Source organism: Macaca nemestrina, chromosome 10 (genome assembly GCF_043159975.1).
Source record: "Macaca nemestrina isolate mMacNem1 chromosome 10, mMacNem.hap1, whole genome shotgun sequence".
NCBI classification, from domain to species: domain Eukaryota; kingdom Metazoa; phylum Chordata; class Mammalia; order Primates; family Cercopithecidae; genus Macaca; species Macaca nemestrina.
This window is the reverse complement of record NC_092134.1, coordinates 68,797,923-68,817,046: the sequence shown is the minus strand read 5'-3', so window position 1 is coordinate 68,817,046 and position 19,124 is coordinate 68,797,923. Positions and strand designations below refer to the sequence as shown.

General features: G+C 43.9%; 1 protein-coding gene across 3 annotated transcripts in view; it reads left to right on the top strand.

The window, feature by feature from the left end:
* LOC105473456 (Ras association domain family member 3) overlaps positions 1 to 19,124 on the top strand; it is a 156,075-nt gene that overhangs the window by 97,785 nt on the left and 39,166 nt on the right. Inside the window, exon 1 of one of the 3 annotated variants that reach the window (XM_071071502.1) lies at positions 7,713 to 7,778. The exons of the other annotated variants lie outside the window; for them this stretch is intronic. Coding sequence (XP_070927603.1) covers positions 7,728 to 7,778 — 51 coding nt within the window. The 5' untranslated portion in view covers positions 7,713 to 7,727. Of the gene's footprint in view, positions 1 to 7,712; positions 7,779 to 19,124 lie in introns of those variants that run through there. 3 annotated transcript variants of the gene reach the window in all.

The window sequence follows — 19,124 nt, the reverse complement described above, 5'->3', positions numbered from 1 at the left end:
CATGGCGAAACCTCGTCTCTACTAAAAATACAAAATTAGCCAGGCATGGTGGCGCATCCCTGTAATCCCAGCCACTTGGGAGGCTGAGGCAGGAGAATCGTTTGAACCTGGGAGGCAGAGGTTGCAGTGAGCGAGATCGCGCCATTGCACTCCAGCCTGGGCAACAAGAGCAAAACTCCATTTCAAAAAAAAAAAAAAAAATTAAGTCACACACACCCTTACTGGCATACTGGGATTCCTTAAATGTTTACAGTATTATTGAGCATGGACAATGCATAGAACTTTGTACTAGATACAATTAGGTTATTCCATGAGAGACTTGCTTCCTCCCTACGTATATTCCTGTTTATATGGGGAGACCAATATAATATGATGCAATTTGCAAACAGTAACAGCTGTGTAAATGAGTATAGAGCAATCCAGAAGAGGTTAAAATAAATCCATTTAAGGAGGCCCACAGTGATAGCCTGATTTCTTCTTTTGTGCAACTGTTGTTGAGCAGCGGGCGCCTTGGGGGCTGCATAGAAAAGGGCATACCTCCGGAAAGTGGGAGAAGCTTGGATTTGGGTTTTGGAAGGATGGAAGTTCAAACTGACTGAGTGGGTGTCTTTTATTTTTCTCTAGAAAAAGCATTGGTGTGTGTTTGAAAAGTTTAGATTGTCTCAAAAGCATAATGAGTTTTATAGACTTCTAGGGATTGTCTCCAGAGATAGGTGGGTAGTATGAGTAGTTTCTTTCTTTTCTTTTCTTTCTTTCTTTTTTTTTTTTTTTTGAGACAGATTCTTGCTCTGTTGCCCAGGCCCAGGCTGGAGTGCAGTGGCATGATCTCGGCTCACTGCAACCTTTGACTGCCGGGTTCCAGCAATTCTTATGCCTCAGCCTCCCGAGTAGCTGGGACGGCAGGCATGTGCCACCATGCCTGCCTAATTTTTGTATTTTTAGTAGAGACAGGGTTTCACCATGTTGGCCAGGCTGGTCTTGAGCTGCTGGCCTCAAGCAATCCACCCACCTCAGCCTCCCAAACTGCTGGGATTACAGACATGAGCCACCATGCCCAGTCCCTCGAGTAGTTCCTTTCTAGAAACAGTCCAAAGTGTGTATTTGTGACTGGGCTAGTTCTAAAATTAGGATGTTCCTTTGTGCCCTTTTCCTGTAGTTATCAGATTTTCCTTTTTTTTTTTTTTTTTTTTAAAAGACGGAGTCTCCCTCTGTCACCAGGCTGGAGTGCAGTGGCGCAATCTCGGCTGACTGCAATCTCCACCTCCTGGGTTCAAGTGATTCTCCTGCCTCAGCCTCCCGAGTAGCTGGGATTACAGGCATGTGCCACCACGCCAAGCTAATTTTTGTATTTTTAGTAGAGATGGGGTTTCACCGTGTTGGCCAGGATGGTCTCGATCTCTTGACCTCGTGATTCGCCCACCTCGGCCTCCCAAAGTGTTGGGTTTACAGCCATGAGCCTCCACGCCTGTCCTAGTTATCATATATTTCTACTGAATAATGCAAGATTATAATAGAAAGGAATTATTTTTGAACTATTATAAATGTTAATTTATTGAAGTAGGTCAATTGCTAGGAAAGGATTATTTTTACTATTAAAGTAATTCAGGCATAATTACTACTTTTATAGTAATTCTATAAAAGTAGTATGGGCCGGACACGGTGGCTCATGCCTGTAATCACAGCACTTTGGGAGGCCGACGCGGGCAGATCACAAGGTCAGGAGATCGAGACCATCCTGGCCAACACGGTGAAACCCCGTCTCTACTAAAAAATACAAAAAATTAGCCGGGCGTGGTGGTGGGCACCTGTAGTCCCAGCTACTCGGGAGGCTGAGGCAGGAGAATGGCGTGAACCTGGGAGGCAGAGCTTGGGAGCTTGCAGTGAGCTGAGATCCGGCCACCGCTCTCCAGCCTGGGCTACAGAGTGAGACTCCGTCTCAAAAAAAAAAAAAAAAAAAAAAAAAAAAAAAAAGTCGTATGAATACCTTTTAGTCACCATTCAGTTTAAAAGAAAACATTGCATCATAGTTGAAGCCCTTGGGTCTCAATTTCTGGCCCCATTTGTTCTTAACCTATCGTTTCTCCCAGTTCATTTTGATCATTGCCATCCATCTGCTTTATATTTTTATTATGGATATGTGGTGTCGTATTGTGTGTTTCTCCTATAGGTTGTTTCTGTTGTTGAACCTTGGTTTTGAGATTGACCTTTGTTCTAGTTCCTTCTGAGCTGCTGAACATGCCATAGTGTGCCCATTTGACTGTTGATGGACATTTAATTATTATTTCCTCCCATTTTTCTCTATTGCAAATGGTACTACAATAAACATCTTTATGGATCTCCTTTTGCAGGTGTGAGAGACATTGTGTAGTTATAATCCAAGGCCTGGAGCTGCTTAGTCATAGGGAAGGGGCTGTGTCTTCATGTTCATAGGCTACTGCCATAGGCAAATTCTTCAGTTCTCTCTTTGAAATGGGAAGCTCTGAGGATTAAGAAATTATTTTTTTTAAACCTGTATGCTGATTTATTTTGAAGCTGTAATGGAGCTTTGCATACTTGTGGTTTAGGAGGTAAATGGAATATACACAATAGGAAATATTTGTTGTGTTAATGGTTCATAACTTGTGACTTATGTAAAGTTCCATCTAATTTAAATAATAAACAGTAATACTGGCTGCATAATAATGCCTAGGACCACAGTGAGAGACTCTGTAAAAAAGAAATTCCTAAACATATTTTTGTTTTGTGTATCTGTGCCCACCTGTAATTTGACTTACAGTGAATGTGGCTTAGTTGGGCAGGGGAGACTTTTGAACAGGTGATAACGTTTTTGTGTGGCCTTTACAATTTCTATAATTTATTTGAAACTCTTTTTAAGCCATCACGTCTCAAAGTGATCAAGTAGAAATGATCAGGTGCTTTAATTATGAAGAATGGCATAAATCATGACAAGGTCTTTTTGAAGTCACCTGGAATGCTCCCTTTGGGTGAAAGAGGGTTCTGTTTTCTTATCGTATTCTTCCTGCTCAAGTTGCCCAGGTGTAGTTTGTGGTTTCCAAGATACCTGTTGGACTGGCTTTAGGCTGATAATATCGGTTCCTTCATACTTTTTTCACATTGTTTTTATAAATTTTATGTAACTGCATTCTTCAATAAGGTTCTAAAACACTTTTCCTATTATGGTATAGTTGCTTCCCCTAACACTTACTACCTACTGGGAGGAATCAATAAGAGAGCCACTTCTGGTGAATCTTGGCCACAAGGTCTGTGATGTGTCATTATATTGCATAGATCTTTTGAGGAAATGCAACATGAAAGATCTCCTTGTCATTCTATGATGAAGAAATGAAAGGTAAACTGCATTTATGCAGATTTAATGTAGGTAGATAACTGACCTGTTTAATTCATGTGAGGCCTCAGAGGGTCTTACATTCTCTACTTTCCAGCTAGTTTGACCTAAGTCAAACCTTTTTTTTTTTTTTTTTTTGAGACGGAGTCTCGCTCTGCCGCCCAGGCTGGAGTGCAGTGGCCGGATCTCAGCTCACTGCAGGCTCCGCCTCCCGGGTTCACGCAATTCTCCTGCCTCAGCCTCCCGAGTAGCTGGGACTACAGGCGCCCACCACCTCGCCCGGCTAGTTTTTTTTGTATTTTTTAGTAGAGACGGGGTTTCACCGTGTCAGCCAGGATGGTCTCGATCTCCTGACCTCGTGATCCGCCCGCCTCGGCCTCCCAAAGTGCTGGGATTACAGGCTTGAGCCACCGCGCCCGGCCGTCAAACCTTTTCTCCCCAGTGGACCACGTTACTTTTATTTTAATCAATTGATTTTTTTTTTTTTTACGGCTTTATTGAGTATAATTGCTATACCAAAAACCTGTACATATTTAATGTATACAATTTGATGAGTTTGGACATATGTACACACCAGTGCTATCACCACACTCAAGGTCATAAACATCTATTGCCTCCAAATTTTTCTGTGTCACTTTTTTTTGTGGTAAGAACACTTAACATGAGTTTGACCCTCTCAACACAAAAGTGTACAGTTCCGTATCATTAACTATAGGCATTATGTTGCACACAGATCTTGAGGGCTTATACATCTTATATAACTATAACTTTATTCCCATTGAACAACTTCTCATTTCCCTCTCTACCTATCCCCTGGCAACTACGTTTCTATTTTCAGCTTTTATAAGTTGGATTATTTTAGATAAACCACGTATAAGTGGAATTATGCAGAATTTGTCCTTCTGTGACTGATTTTATTTCACTTAGAATATTGTCCTCAAGGTTCATTCATGTTGTTGCAAATGGTAGGATTTCCTTTTCATTTTACTTTATTTTTTGAGACAGGGTCTCACTCTGTTACCCAGGCTGGAGTGTAGTGGTGTCATGGCTCACTGCAGCCTCAACCTCCTGGACCCAAGCGATCCTCCCACCTCAGCCTCCTGAGTAGCTGGGACTAGAGGCACGTGCCACTATTCCCAGCTAATTATTATTATTATTATTTGCAGAGACAGGATCTCACTATGTTGCTCAGGCTGGTCTCGAACTCCTGGGTTCAAGCAATCCTACTGCCTCAGCCTCCCAAAGTGCTGGGATTACAGGCATGAGCCACCTCACCCAGCCTAGGATTTTCTTTTTAAAGGTGAAATAATATTCTGATGTATATATACGTTGCATTTTTATTAATCTTATTTCATGATATTAAATAAGATATACTTATTTAATGTAAGTCATCATTTGGGTTGTTTCCATGTGACTTAGAGCTTTAAAACAGGTGATGTTAAAGTTGAAAATAAAGGCCTGTAATCCCAGCACTTTGGGAGGCCAAGGGAGGCAGATCCCTTGAGCTCAGGAGTTTGAGACCAGCCAGGGCAATATGGTGAGATCCCCATCTCTCTCTCTCTCTTTTTTTTTTAAGTTACTGACTCCAAGGGGGCGTTTAAGCAGTTGAATACTAGCATTTCTTTAGCTATTTAGCTAAGAAATAGCTAAATAGCCTCCCTTGTGACTTTAAAGTACCTAGTGATTCTTTTCTTTTTTTTTTTTTTTTGTGATTCTTTTTTTTTTTTTGATGGAGTTTTGCCGTTGTTGCTCAGTCTGGCATGCAATGGTATGATCTTGGCACACAGGCAACTTCCACCTCCCGGGTTCAAGCGATTCTTCTGTCTCAGCCTCCCAAGTAGCTGGGATTACAGGCATGTGCCACCAAGCCCGGCTAATTTTGTATTTTTAGTGGAGATGGGGCGTCTCCATATTGGTCAGGCTGGTCTTGAACTCCTGACCTTATCTTGGCCTCCCAAAGTGCTCGGATTACAGGCATGAGCCACCGTGCTCGGCCTGTGATTCTTATTTCTATATGTGGAGCCATCTAATTATAATTATTTGTTGCAAATTATCTTTTCTACTGCATTAAGTTCCTTATGAGCTGATTAAAATGTGTTCTGGTTGACAGCTCACCTGGTTATTTAAATTATTTCCTTTATCTCTGGCTTAGCAATTGTACTTCTAAAAATTTATCTTAAGGAAAAAAGTCAAGGATGCATGAAAAGATTTCTTATAACAGGTTCATCAAGGGCTGGCTCGGTGGCTCACGCCTGTAATCCCAGCACTTTGGGAGACTGAGGCAGGCGGATCACCTCAGGTCAGGAGTTCAAAACAAGCCTGGCCAACATGGTGAAACCCTGTCTCTACTAAAAATACAAAAATTAGCTGGGCATGGTGGCGGGTGCCTGTAGTCTCAGCTACTCGGGAGGCTGAGGCAGGAGAATTGCTTGAATCCTGGAGGCGGAGGTTGCAGTAAGCCGAGATCATACCACTGCACTACAGCTTGGGCGACAGAGCAAGACTCCATCTCAAAAAAAGAAGGTTCATCAGAACTTTGTAATAGTGAGAAGTTTGGAAACAGTAGATACTCAATTATTTAAAATTATTTGTAGAGTGCAGTGGTTTAAAAGTATAGCTTCTGGATTCAGACTAAGTGGATTCTGATAGTTGTGCTGTCACTTAGAACTTGGTGACTTTGGGCAAGTTTCTTTTCTTTTATTTTCCCTCCCTTCCTTCCTTCCTTCCTTCCTTCCTTCCTTCCTTCCTTCCTTCCTTCCTTCCTTCCTTTCTCTTTCTCTTTCTCTTTTCTCTCCCTTCCCTTCCCTTCCCTTCCCTTCCCTTCCCTTCCCTTCCCTTCCCTTCCCTTCCCTTCCCTTCCCTTCCCTTCCCTTCCCTTCCCTTCCCTTCCCTTCCCTTCCCTCCCCTCCCCTCCCCTCCCCTCCCCTCCCCTCCCCTCCCCTCCCCTCCCCTCCCCTCCCCTCCCCTCCCCTCCCCTCCCCTCCCCTCCCCTCCCTCACCCCTCCCCTCCCCATCCCCTCCCCTCCCCTCCCCTCCCCTCCCCTCCCCTCCCCTCCCCTCCCCTCCCCTCCCCTCCCCTCCCCTCCCTCCCCTCCCCTCCCCTCCCCTCCCCTCCCCTCCCCTCCCCCTCCCCTCCCTCCCCTCCCCTCCCCTCCCCTCCCCTCCCTCCCCTCCCCTCCCCTCCCCTCCCCTCCCCTCCCCTCCCCTCCCCTCCCCTCCCCTCCCCTCACCCTCCCCTCCCCTCCCCTCCCCTCCCTCCCCTCCCCCCTCTCCCTCCCCTCCCCTCCCCTCCCCTCCCCCCCTCCCCTCCCCTCCCCTCCCCTCCCCTCCCCTCCCCTCCCCTCCCCCTCCCCTCCCCTCCCCTCCCCCTCCCCTCCCCTCCCCTCCCCTCCCCTCCCCTCCCCTCCCCTCCCCTCCCCTCCCTTCCCTTCCCTTCCCTTCCGTCTCACTCTGGGGTTTAAGCAATTCTCGTGCCTTAGCTGGGACTACAGGCACGTGGCACCATACCTGGCTAATGTATTTTAGTAGAGACAGGGCTTCACCATGTTGCTCAGGGTGGTCTCGAACTCCTGAGCTCAGGTGATCCCCCTGCCTCGCCCTCCCAAAGTGCTGGGATTACAGGTGTGAGCCACCACGCCTGGCCTGGGCAAGTTTCTTAATGCAATTGTTAACTGTAGCTTAACAGCTGTCCTTGGATTATTTTGAATATCAAAAAAGTTATTAATACCTTGTAAAATGCTTAGAACATGTCTGGTCCATAGTAAATGCTCCATAAAGATTTAGCTATTGTTACTGTTAAAAGTGTTAGATGCACAGATATTCACAACATTTTTCAAATGGAAAAGAATCTTAAAACAGCATGTGTAGAGCCCAGTGAGGTGGCAACCACCTGTAGTCCCAGCTGCATGGGAGACTAAGGCAGAATGACTGTTTGAGCCGGGGAAGGAGTTCAGGGCTGTAGTATGGGATGATTGTGCTTGTGAATAGCCACTGCATTTCAGCCTGGGCAATGTAGTGAGACCCCATCTCTTAAAAAAATAAAACCCCAAAACAGAGATAAACCAAAAACCCCAACAAAACAGCATGTATAATGTTTCATTAAATATTAAAATAGGAAAAGAAAAAAGATCTACTCTGGATGATAGGACAATCTCTTTTGGCTTCTGTGTTTTTTCTCTCTTGCAACTCTTCTGTTTTATAACCGAAAAAAATGTTTTGCATGTGAATTTTAGACTGGAGTCTTTGGGTAAAAGCACCCAGAGATTACTGGCAGGTGAATTCTAAAAAGGGCAATTTGTTTTTTCACTTTATCTCAGAGTTTCATTTGTTTCCCAGTGATTGACTAATTATTTTAACAATGTAAAGCTTCATTGTTGTATGTATGCAGTTGAATCGAAAATATACTTTTCATACAAAGACAACTTCCTTAAAGGTAACTATAAAATTGTATGTAGTTTGTTAATCTTATTGTGGTATTTTGTTTTTCTTAAACACAGTTTCCTGTTCTTTTGCTTTTGCATGTCAACATTGCTGAAAATAAATATTTTGCTCTGCAGGGCTAGTAAGCCAGATGGAATGGTATTTATAATTTGAGGAAATGGCTTAAACTCTGTCATCGGTTTAAATTGCATTAAAAAGCCTGAAGCACATTGATTAGAGTTGTTTAAGGTAGAGAGCCAGAAATATTCTAAATATCCTATGCCTAACCTGTCAAAACTGTTGCTGAAATACAGAGAGAGGGAAAGAGTACCTGAGGGGCTCAGGAAGAGTGATGGCCTAGAGCATAGCTTGAATTGAGCAGCAGAGGTTTCTCTGGAGTGTCTTGTGTTATCTTAGCCAAATTTGTAATCTTCTTAATAAGATCTGTTTACAGATGAATATGTTTTCTGGCCAGGCGAGGTGGCTCATGCCCATAATCCCAGAACTTTAGGAGGCCGAGGCGGGCAGATCACTTACGCCCAGGAGTTGGAGACCAGCCTGGGCAACATGGAGAAACCCCATCTCTACAAAAAAAATACAAAAAATTAGCTGGGCGTGGTTACACATGCCTATAGTTCCAGCTACCCAGGAGGCTAAGGTGGGAAGATCACCTGAGCCCAGGAGGTTGAGGCTGCAGTGAGCTGGGATTGCATCACTCCCCTCCAGCCTGGGCAGCAGAGACCCTGTCTCCAACCAAAAACAAACAAACCAAAATATATATAATATGTATGTATACATGTGGTGTTCCTGTAAATTTTTAAGTAGGATCTCCTCAGATACATATGCCATGTTTATCCTGTTACCTCCAGGATACCTGGGAATACCCAGAGGTTTGTGTCTATGTTAGTGTGAGAAACCTAACACATTTTTGTGTAGAGATGGCGAAACCTGTCTCTACAAAAAAATTAAAAAATTAGCTGAGCATGGTGCTGTGTGCCAGTAGACAGCTACTCTGGAGAATCACTTGAGCCTGGGAGGTTGAGGCTGCAGTGAGTCATGATCATGCCACTGCACTCCAGCTTTGGTGACAGCCTGAGGACTTTCTTATGGATTAAGGTGGGAACTATTTATGGTTTGCATGCTGAGAGAGATTTTCTGAATTTTTTCAACAAATTCAGATTTTCTGAATTTTTTCAATTCAGGTTGTGAATTTTTGTGGAATGGATCAAAAGGGCTGAAGGAAATGAGCAAATAATTTTGGCAAACCATTATTGTAATGAATATGTATTGTGTTCATTAATTAATGTATTAAGTAATGAGTATGTATTGAATATGTATATCATCACAGTAACTCCGTGAGGAGGGTTCTTTTATCACCCTCATTTATAGGATAAAGTACATGAGAGATTGTCCTTTCTTAAGAAATATTTTCACTTTGGTGAGGCATGGTGCTTTGGGAGGCTGAGGTGGGAGGACGGTTTGAGGCCATGAGTTTGAGACCAGCCTGGGCAACATAGTGAGACCCCATCTCTATCTTTTTAAATTACAAAATTTTAAAAATAATTTTTTTTATTTTGAGAAGTTTGTGTGCTTTAGGTGTATATTCTGTTTCATTAAGCCAGACTTTGTATTACTAGCCTTCTATCCTGCCTTCCCATCCTTACCAAAAAAAGAGAAAAAGAAAAATAGTTTTACTCCCGAGATTAAGAATGGGGCATGTTGTATCTTCACAGAATGTTTATTTGTGTAGATATTTATTGGAATTTTTGAAAATTGGGGTATCACTTATACACAATAAAATGCACAAATCTTAATTGTACAATCTAATGAGTCTCTATGTTTAACTACCACCCAGATGTAGAAATGTGGTTCATTTCTGTTACCCGGGAAAGTTCCTATGTGACTGTTCACAATCAGTAATCTCCCCAGCCCTCGGCTAGAACCACTAGTCTGACTTTTATCACGCTAAGTTAATGTTGCCGTATCTGGAACTTCATATCCGTGCAGTGTGCACTGTTTTGCAGCTGACATCTTTTGCCCAAGTCAGTGCCACACCTTGAGATTCATCCATGTTATTGCATGTATCAGCAATTCTTCATTGTGGTACAATATTACATTTTTCGAATATATCATTATCCGTTCTCTTGATGAACATTTAGATTGTCAGTCAGCTGCTTTGAACATTCTTGTAGGACGTGTTGTTTGGTGGACATACCCTTCATTTTTCTTGGATATATATACCTAAGAGTGGAATTACTGCATTGTAGAGTAGGTGTATCCTTGGCTTTAGTAGATATTACCAGTTTTCGAACTGTGTTAGACTGACGTACATGCCCACTAACAATGGATGAGAGTTCTGTTTCCTCCACATCCTTGCTAACAGTCTCTTTAGTTGTTCCATTTTTAATTGTGTCTTCAAGTAGGAACCACCCTCACTTACAGGAGAAAGGAACTCTCAAGGAAGTTTCTGATTAGTGCAAGTTGGGTGGGATGAAGATGAATAACCAACGCATAGCCTAAAGCTTTGCTCAGCATCTTATTCAGATGTAGCATTTATTTCAATGACAACCAAAAAGAATTTCTGATTAGACCCGCCCTACCCATCTACTATAAGTCAGCATTGTCAAAATTCTAGTCTAATTATGCTTATGTTCTTCTTCTCCCCTCTTATATTCATGCTGAAATATTTAAAAAATCACTGCATATTCCTATGGGAAACCTCATACTTCAAAAGGGATCAGTGTTTGGTTTCTCTACTCTCCATTTTTTTTTTCCTGTTGAAATAGAGTGAAAGAGCCAGGGAGAATATGCCTGTGTGTACATTTTGCAGATCCAGTAACAATAACAACCGTAGCGTTTACTGAGGGCCTCCTCTGGGTCAGGCTCTGTGCGAAGTGATTTGTATTCCTTAGTTCGTTTACTTTCTATCACGACCCAATGAAGTATATGTATGTTTGCCATCCCCATTTTATAGATGAAGAAGCTAAAGCTTTGAGAGGTTAAGTAACTTGCCCAAGTTTATCTAGCTAGTAAATGCAGAAGCTGAAATTTTAATCTAGGTCTGTCTAACTACAAAGGATGGAATTAGGCCCCTTTCTTATGATTATTAATAAAAATGATCTCTATATAGTTAGGATTTACTAACCCAATTCCTTTTATCTTTTAAGCTGAGAACCCCCCCAACCCCGGTACCCCAATTCTGGTAAAACATAAATGAAAGCCATAGTTGTTTTATTCAGCAAGGTTTTTTTTTTTTTTTTTCTTTGTTTTATTTTTTTTCTTTAAGACAGAGTCTCACTCTGTCACCAAGACTGGAGTGCTGTGGCATGATCATGGCTCACTGCACGCTCAACCTCCCAGACTCAAGTGATCTTCCCGAGCAGCTGGCACTGCAGGCACACACCACCATGCTTGGCTAATTTTTTTTTTTTTTTTGAGACAGGGTCTTGCACTGTTGCCCAGGCTGGAGTGCAATGGCATGATCGTGGCTCACTGCAACCTCCGCCTCCCGGTTTCAAGCAATTCTCCTGTCTCAGCCTCCCGAGTAGCTGGGATTACAGGCGCCTGCCACTACACTCAGCTAATTTTTTGTATTTTTTAGTAGAGACGGGGTTTTACTATGTTGGCCAGTCTGGTCTCAATCTCCTGACCTCGTGAGCCGCCCACCTCGGCCTCCCAAAGTGCTGGGATTACAGGTGTGAGCCACTGCGCCCGGCCTTGTTTTTTTTGTTTGTTTGTTTGTTTTGGTTTTTGGTTTTTTTTTTTCTTTTCTTTTTTTTTTTGAGACAGAGTTTCGCTCTTGTTGCCCAGGCTGGAGTGCAATGGTGCGATCTCGGCTCACTGCAACCTCCGCCTCCCAGGTTCAAGTGATTCTCCTGTCTCAGCCTCCTGAGTAGCTGGGATTACAGGCGCCTGCCACTATGCCCAGCGAATTTTTGTATTTTTAGTAGAGATGGGGTTTCACCATGTTGGCCAGGCTGGTCGAACTCCTGACCTCATGATTTGCCCGCCTCGGCCTCCCAAAGTGCTGGGATTACAGGTGTAAGCCACCACGCCTGGCCCTGGCCTTGTGTTTTTTTAATAGAGACATGGTTTTGCCCTGTTGCCCAGGATGATCTCCAACTCCTGGGCTCAAGCACTCCTCCCAAAGTGCTGGGGTTACAGGCATGAGCCACTGTCCCCAGCCTCCCAAGGTTGTTTTTAGACCCTTGAGGAGTATAAAACAGAACAAATGAGAAATAGGTCCAACCTTCAAGGGCACTGCGTATAGCACCCAAGATTAGAAATGCATATGTTCGGCCATGACGTCTATGGAAAGTACAGAGGACAGGTCCCGAGGAAGTGCTGGGGCTGTCGGTGGTACCGGGCTTTGTGTAGGAGAAGGTATTTGAACTGTACTTTGAAAAGTGTCTGGATCATAGACATGTGAACACTAGGAGTTGGGCCAGCAGGTGGAGATAAAATTTGTGCCTCAAATTGCAGATACTTCTGTTTGGTGGGTGCATGTGTGACAGGCATAAACTGAGTGAGTAGGTGGCCCCAGATTTGGACCAGGTCAGGAAGACTCTTGAATGTCAGGCCTTGCGGCCTTTTGAAGCATTTCCCGCTGGACGAGTCGTTGGGCAGTGGTATGGCAGCACGTGGAGGTGGAGAGGCTGGTGGAGAGCTTGCAGTAGGATGTCCATCATGTGGGACTGAAGGCTAGTTGGGAGGTAGATCTGGGCTGGAGAAAATGGACGTGGGAGTTACAAAACTGGTTGTAGGAGCCACGGGAGTAGATAGAGGCTCCCGGCTAGAGCTCTAGGGTGTAGTGGGTTAGCCAATGGTGGGTGTGGTGTCAGAATCACTCATAAAGCTTTTTTTTTTTTTTTTTTCCTTTGAGATGGAGTCTTGCTGTCGCCAGGCTGTAGTGCAGAGGTGTGATCCTGGCTCACTGCAACCTCCACCTCCCGGGTTCAAGCGATTCTCCTGCCTAAGCCTCCCGAGTAGCTGGGACTACAGGCACGCGCCACCATGCCCAGCTAATTTTTGTATTTTTAGTAGAGACGGGGTTTCACCATGTTAGCCAGGATGGTCTCTATCTCTTGACCTCGTGATCCACCTGCCTCGGCCTCCCAAAGCGCTGGGATTACAGGCGTGACCCACCACACCCGGCCAAGCTTCTTGTTTTCAAATTGAAAACAATTTTTTTAGAGACAGAGTCTCGCTCTGTTACCCAGGCTGGAGTGCAGTAGTACAGTATTGGCTTACTGTAACCTCCAACTTCTGGACTCAGGTGATCCTCACCCCTCAGCCTACTGAGTAGCTAGGACTATAGGTGTGTGCCACCACGCTCGACTAATGATTTAAAAAATGTTTTGTAGAGACAGGGTCTCATTATGTTGCCCAGCTGGTCTCAAACTCATGGCCTCAAGTGATCCTCCTGCCTTGGCCTCTCGGGGTGCTGGGATTACAGTAAAGGAATGAGCCCAGCTACTCATACAGCTCTCGAAAACCGTCTGGCTTGGTCTGACCTTGGAGATTCTAATTGGTGTTCTTGGGGTCTCAGCAGCCATCTGGATTTTTTTGTTTTTGTTTTTGTTTTTTGTTTTTTTTTCGAGATGGAGTCTCATTCTGTCATCCAGGCTGGAGTGCAGTGGCGTGATCTCGGCTCACTGCAAGCTCCGTCTCCTGGGTTCACGCCATTCTCCTGCCTCAGCCTCCTGAGTAGCTGGGACTATAGGCGCCCACCACCATGCCCTGCTAATTTTTTGTATTTTTAGTAGAGATGGGGTTTCACTGTGTTAGCCAGGATGGTCTCAATCTCCTGACCTCGTAATCCTCTCGCCTCGACTTCCCAGAGTGCTGGGATTACAGGCGTGAACCACCACGCCCGGCCAGCCATCTGGATTTTTAAAAGCACTTTGACTTCTAGTGCATATTCTTTGCCCACTCTGCAGGTAAGAAGCAGTGAGGAAAATGGTCCTACGGTACCCAGTTAGGACATAGTCATATCTCTGAGTTCTCAGGGAACTCAGGAAAAATCCTGCCATCTTGATAGCCGAGTTATCAGTGTTAAATGTCTCGAAAAGATCTTGTTTCCAAAGTGGTCATGCTTAACACTTCCAGAACAAAGAGTTTGCCAACTTCCAGGGCAGCCATTTCTGGGCAGTTTTGAGGATCAGAAAAGCTCTTTGGTGAAATAAGCTAAATGGTCTCCCTGAATAGCTTTCATAGTATGGGCCTTGCAGGGAGCACAAGGCCAGCCCACTCTGTACATGATTCTTTAGATTATAAAGACACTTTTTTTTTTTTTTTTTTTTGAGACGGAGTCTCGCTCTGTCACCCAGGCTGGAGTGCAGTGGCCGGATCTCAGCTCACTGCAAGCTCCGCCTCCCGGGTTCACGCCATTCTCCTGCCTCAGCCTCCCGAGTAGCTGGGACTACAGGCGCCTGCCACCTCGCCCGGCTAAGTTTTTGTATTTTTAGTAGAGACGGGGTTTCACTGTGTTAGCCAGGATGGTCTCGATCTCCTGACCTCGTGATCCGCCCGTCTCGGCCTCCCAAAGTGCTGGGATTACAGGCTTGAGCCACCGCGCCCGGCCATAAAGACACTTTTTACTATTTCTCCCAGTTTTCCTTTTCCCCACACTAACATCCCCAGTAGGCTCTTGTGTAGTTTTCAGAGCCTTTGTTATGATTCCCTCTGAAGTGTTGCTCTTTGCTAGTACTGATTTTCAAATAAGACACCCCCAAATTTATGCACCAGCACAGTTTAGTGGGATCATTTATTTCTCTCTTGTTATGTAGATGATATATGCATGCATTTGAAGGGGCAGGGACAGGGGATTCCCAGTGTAAACCTTAAGTGTACCTTTAATTCTATCTTGGATTCACCCTGTTTGAGCCTGTGATCTGGCTTACCCCTCCAGATGTCACTGGCAATTTGATAAACAAATTTGATCATCTCCCTGCCAAAGAGGAAGCAGTGCCTCAAAGCAAGCCTGAAGCAGCGCTGCCATGACAGGACCTTGATAGGATCTCTGTGCTGTGCCCAGTGATGACTTTAGTGATAGTTGTCCTCAGCTAGGAGGTGTTTATTTCTTTTTTTTCCTTTTTTTTTTTTTTTTTTTGGAGATACAGTCTTGCACTGTTACCCGGGCTGGAGTGCAGTGGTGCAAATCTGGGGTCACTGCAACCTCTGCCTCCCAGGTTCACGGGATTCTCCTGCCTCAGCCTCCTGAGTAGCTGGGATTACGGGCACGCACCACCACACCCAGCTAATTTTTTGTATTTTTAGTAGAGATGGGGTTTCACTGTGTTGGCCAGACTGGTCTCGAACTCCTGACCTCGTGATCTACCCCCGCCTCAGCCCTTCCAAAGTGCTGGGATTACAGGCATGAGCCACCGTGCCTGGCTGAGGTGTTTATTTCTAAAGGATTTTTAGGAGTCTTAAAAAGTCTTTTCCTATGTCTTAAAGAATGGTTTCACTAAAGGGAATTGCTGTCTTAGATGTTTCATATTGATTCTTACACATTTTTGCCTAAGGTATATCATCCTCATTGGAAAACCCCTGCACTATTTACTTTTAGTCATACTTTCCTGTAAACTTTATGACTTGTGCATGCGCGATTGTATGGCTGGTTCTTTGCCTTTTGCCTCTATTGTGACTAACACTGATTTCTTACAGGCTTGTAAAGTGGTTTCCAAGATGTGTTTGCTGTGTGTGCTTTGCTGCATTTGATATAAATAGATTTGAGATTAGTGTTTGAAAGTGCCATATGACCATATACAGAGCGAACTTATTAAGGAAATGTTACTGCATTTCAGACACATCTAGTAATAGAAAAATCAGTGTCTTAATGGGCTGTGCCTCTCTCATGTCCCCTCTTTAAAAAAAAAAAACCAAAAAAAGTTAGTTACAACTAAATGTCAGGAAATTTTGTAGCTTACCTAGTTTAAGGTCCAACATATGTGGAGAGACAATAAAAATGATAATGACCATGGTGCCTGGAGATACATATATTAACATATGTTAAGAAGTTATTTTTAAGGTTGCCCACTTAATGTTTTTGTTTTTGTTTTTGTTTTTGAGACGAAGTCTCACTCTGTCACCCAGGCTGGAGTGCAGTGGTCTGATCTTGGCTCACTGCAACCTCTAACCTCCCGGGTTCAAGCGATTCTCTTGCCTCAGCTTCCCATGTAGCTGGGATTACAGGTGCCTGCCACCACGCCTGACTAATTTTTGTATTTTTAGTAGAGACGGGGTTTCGCCATGTTGGCCAGGCTGGTCTCTAACTCCTGGCCTCAAGTGATCCGCCCGCCTTGGCCTCCCAGAGTGCTGGGATTACAGGCGTGAGCCACTGCCCCGGCCCCATAATCTGACAAATTTTTAGTTAAAACTCTGTATTCCACTTAGAACTAATTCACTGTGGCTGGGCACGGCGGCTTCTGCCTATAATCCCAGCATTTTGGGAGGCTGAGGTGGGTGGATCGCTTGAGCCCAGGGGTTTGAGACCAGCTTGGGCAACACAGTGAGACCCTATCTCTTTGGAAAAAAAAAAGCCAGCCTGTCCAACATGGTGAAACCTCATCTCTACTAAAAATACAACAAGTAGCCACGTGTGGTGGCACACACCTGTAATCTCAGCTACTCAGGAGGCCTTGGCATGAGGATCCCTTGAATCCGGGAGGCAGAAGTTGCAATGAGCCGAGATCACACCACTGCACCCCATCCTGGGTTGACAGAATGAGACTCTCTCAAAATAAAATAAAACAAAATAAATAGTAAAATAAAATAAAATAGAATGAATTCACTGATAAGATTGCCTTCTCTCATCTCCAAGTAAATGATTTTATTTTCTCCTTTGTTCTTTGCATATATGCTGTGATTTACTGACTGTTAAAAACTCATTACACCAGTATGTACCCTGAGACAAATCAGCTCCAAAGTGGAGTGAGTGCAAGGGGAGAACTTTGATTCAAAACTGCTTTATGGAGGAAGTACAGGCCTCTAAGCTGCACTTTATAGATCTGTAGAGTTTTCAAATCCATGTAATGCTCATCAGTTTTTAGTTTAGTATGTAGCTGTCTGTGATGATAAGTAAATAATTTACTTTTTTGAAGGCTTGTGATATCCTGTTCATTGCTTCATTTGAGAGGATGCAACATCAGGATTTTCGAAAATACACATAACGAAGTGTTGTGTAGTCGTCTGTACATGGTTTCTTTGATAAGAGAGAGGCAGGAATCTGCACAGAGTAGGTGTACAGATACAGTTTGCCCATGAGACAGCAAGGAGAGCCCTGATGAACTAAAGGAGAGCGCTCTCTTGAAATGCATATATTATATATTTTTTTCTTTCTTTTTTTTCAAAAAATAGAGACGGTCTCAGTATGTTGCCCAGGATGTCTCAAACTCCTGGCCTTAAGTGATCCTCTTGCCTCGCCTCCCAAATTATTGGGATTACGGGTGTGAACCACCATGCCTGGTCTTGAAATGCATATCTTAGTCACTCTTACTTCTTTTAAATTGTTTTAATTGTATAAACCAAAACAAACAAAAAAATGCTACCTTTTTTTTTTTTTTTTTTTTGAGACAGAGTTTTGCTCTGTCACCCAGGCTGGAGTGCAGTGGCGCTATCTCGGCTCACTGCAAGCTCCGCCTCCCGGGTTCACGCCATTCTCCTGCCTCAGCCTCCTGAGTAGCTGGGACTACAGGCGCCTGCCACCGCGCCCACCTAATTTTTTGTATTTTCAGTAGAGACGGGGTTTTCACCATGTTAGCCAGGATGGTCTCAATCTCCTGACCTTGTGATCCACCTGCCTCGGGCCTCCCAAAGTGCTGGGATTACAGGTGTGAGCCACCATGCCTGGCCAAAATGCTACCATTTTAGGAATATACATCTAGTCTTAAAAATATCATAAATCTGGGCTGGGTGCGGTAGCTCACACCTGTAATCCCAGCACTTTGGGAAGCCGAAGCGGGCAGATCACCTGAGGTCAGGAGTTCACGACCAGTCTGGCTAACATGGTGAAACCCTGTCTCTACTAAAAATATGAAAATTAGCCAGGTGTGGTGGTGGGTGCCTATAATCCCGGCTACTCAGGAGGCTGAGGCAGGAGAATTGCTTGAACCCAGTAGACAGAGGTTCCAGTGAGCCGACACAGTACCACTGCACTCCAGCTTGGGCGACAGAGTGAGACTTCGTCTCAGGGGAAAAAAAAAGAAAAAAAATCATAAATCCTTTTTTTTTAACCCCCTAACTTGGATCTCAGGTTAATTGGGATATGTCTAATAACAAAATTTCTGAACATAAGGTTTACTAGAAAGGATTATTTTTTAGGTTATTTGTGATGTGTATATATATGCATTTGATAGTAATAGATGTGTTCATTGGACTCTTAAGTACTTGCTATGTACTGTGGGACATGTAGGAGTATAAGAATATTTGTCAGCTAGATTATAAAGCTTAAAATCATATTAATGGGCAGGAGTGGGATATGGGGCTGTGACTACTAATGGATCTGGGGTTTCTTTGTGGGTTGATGAAAATAGAGATGGTTGTGTAACTTTGTGAATATAGTAAAAACCATTTAATTGTATACGTATGGGTGAATTTTATGTGAGTTACATCTCCGTGATGCTTAAAAAATGCTGTTAATGAATTTGCAGTGCTGAAAAGATTCCAAAGTTGTGATTCTCTACCTTTTTCCATTATCCCAGTCCCCCAATGCAGTTGCAGTGAAAGATAAAGAACATCAAACACTCTTCTCTTCTGGTGGTGGGGAAATGCTGAGTGGCCCTGACTTTGTGCAGTGAAAGTTGTTTACACAAGCCTGAGTCTGTAAACTCAGAGATTAAAAAAATCACACCAGGCCGAAGGCCCACTCAGGCAAAAACCTACCAGAGAAATGGGCCTGCCCGACTGATGGAATATCTGGGATTTCCTGATGTTGGTCCCTTAATTTGTGGACCATTTTAGGCTGTCAGTAAAGTAGTAGCCTAAGAGAAAAATTCTGACATGTAACAATGTGGATGAATCTTGAGGACATTACATGAAATAAGCCAGTCACTAAAAGGACAAATACTATATGATTACAATTATGTGAAGTGCCTAGAGTAGCCACATTCATAGAGACAAAGTAGAATGGTAGTCACAGGGAAATAGGGAGTCAGTGTTTAATAGTATAGTTTATTCTTTTTTTTTTTTTCGGATGGAGTCTTGGTCTGTTGCCCAGGCTGGAGTGCAGTGGTGCTATCTCGCCTCACTACAGCCTCCGTCTCCCAGGTTTAAGCACTTTTCTCCTGCCTCAACCTCCCTTGTAGCTGGGACTACAGGTGCACACCACCACATCTGGCTAATTTTTGTATTTTTAGTA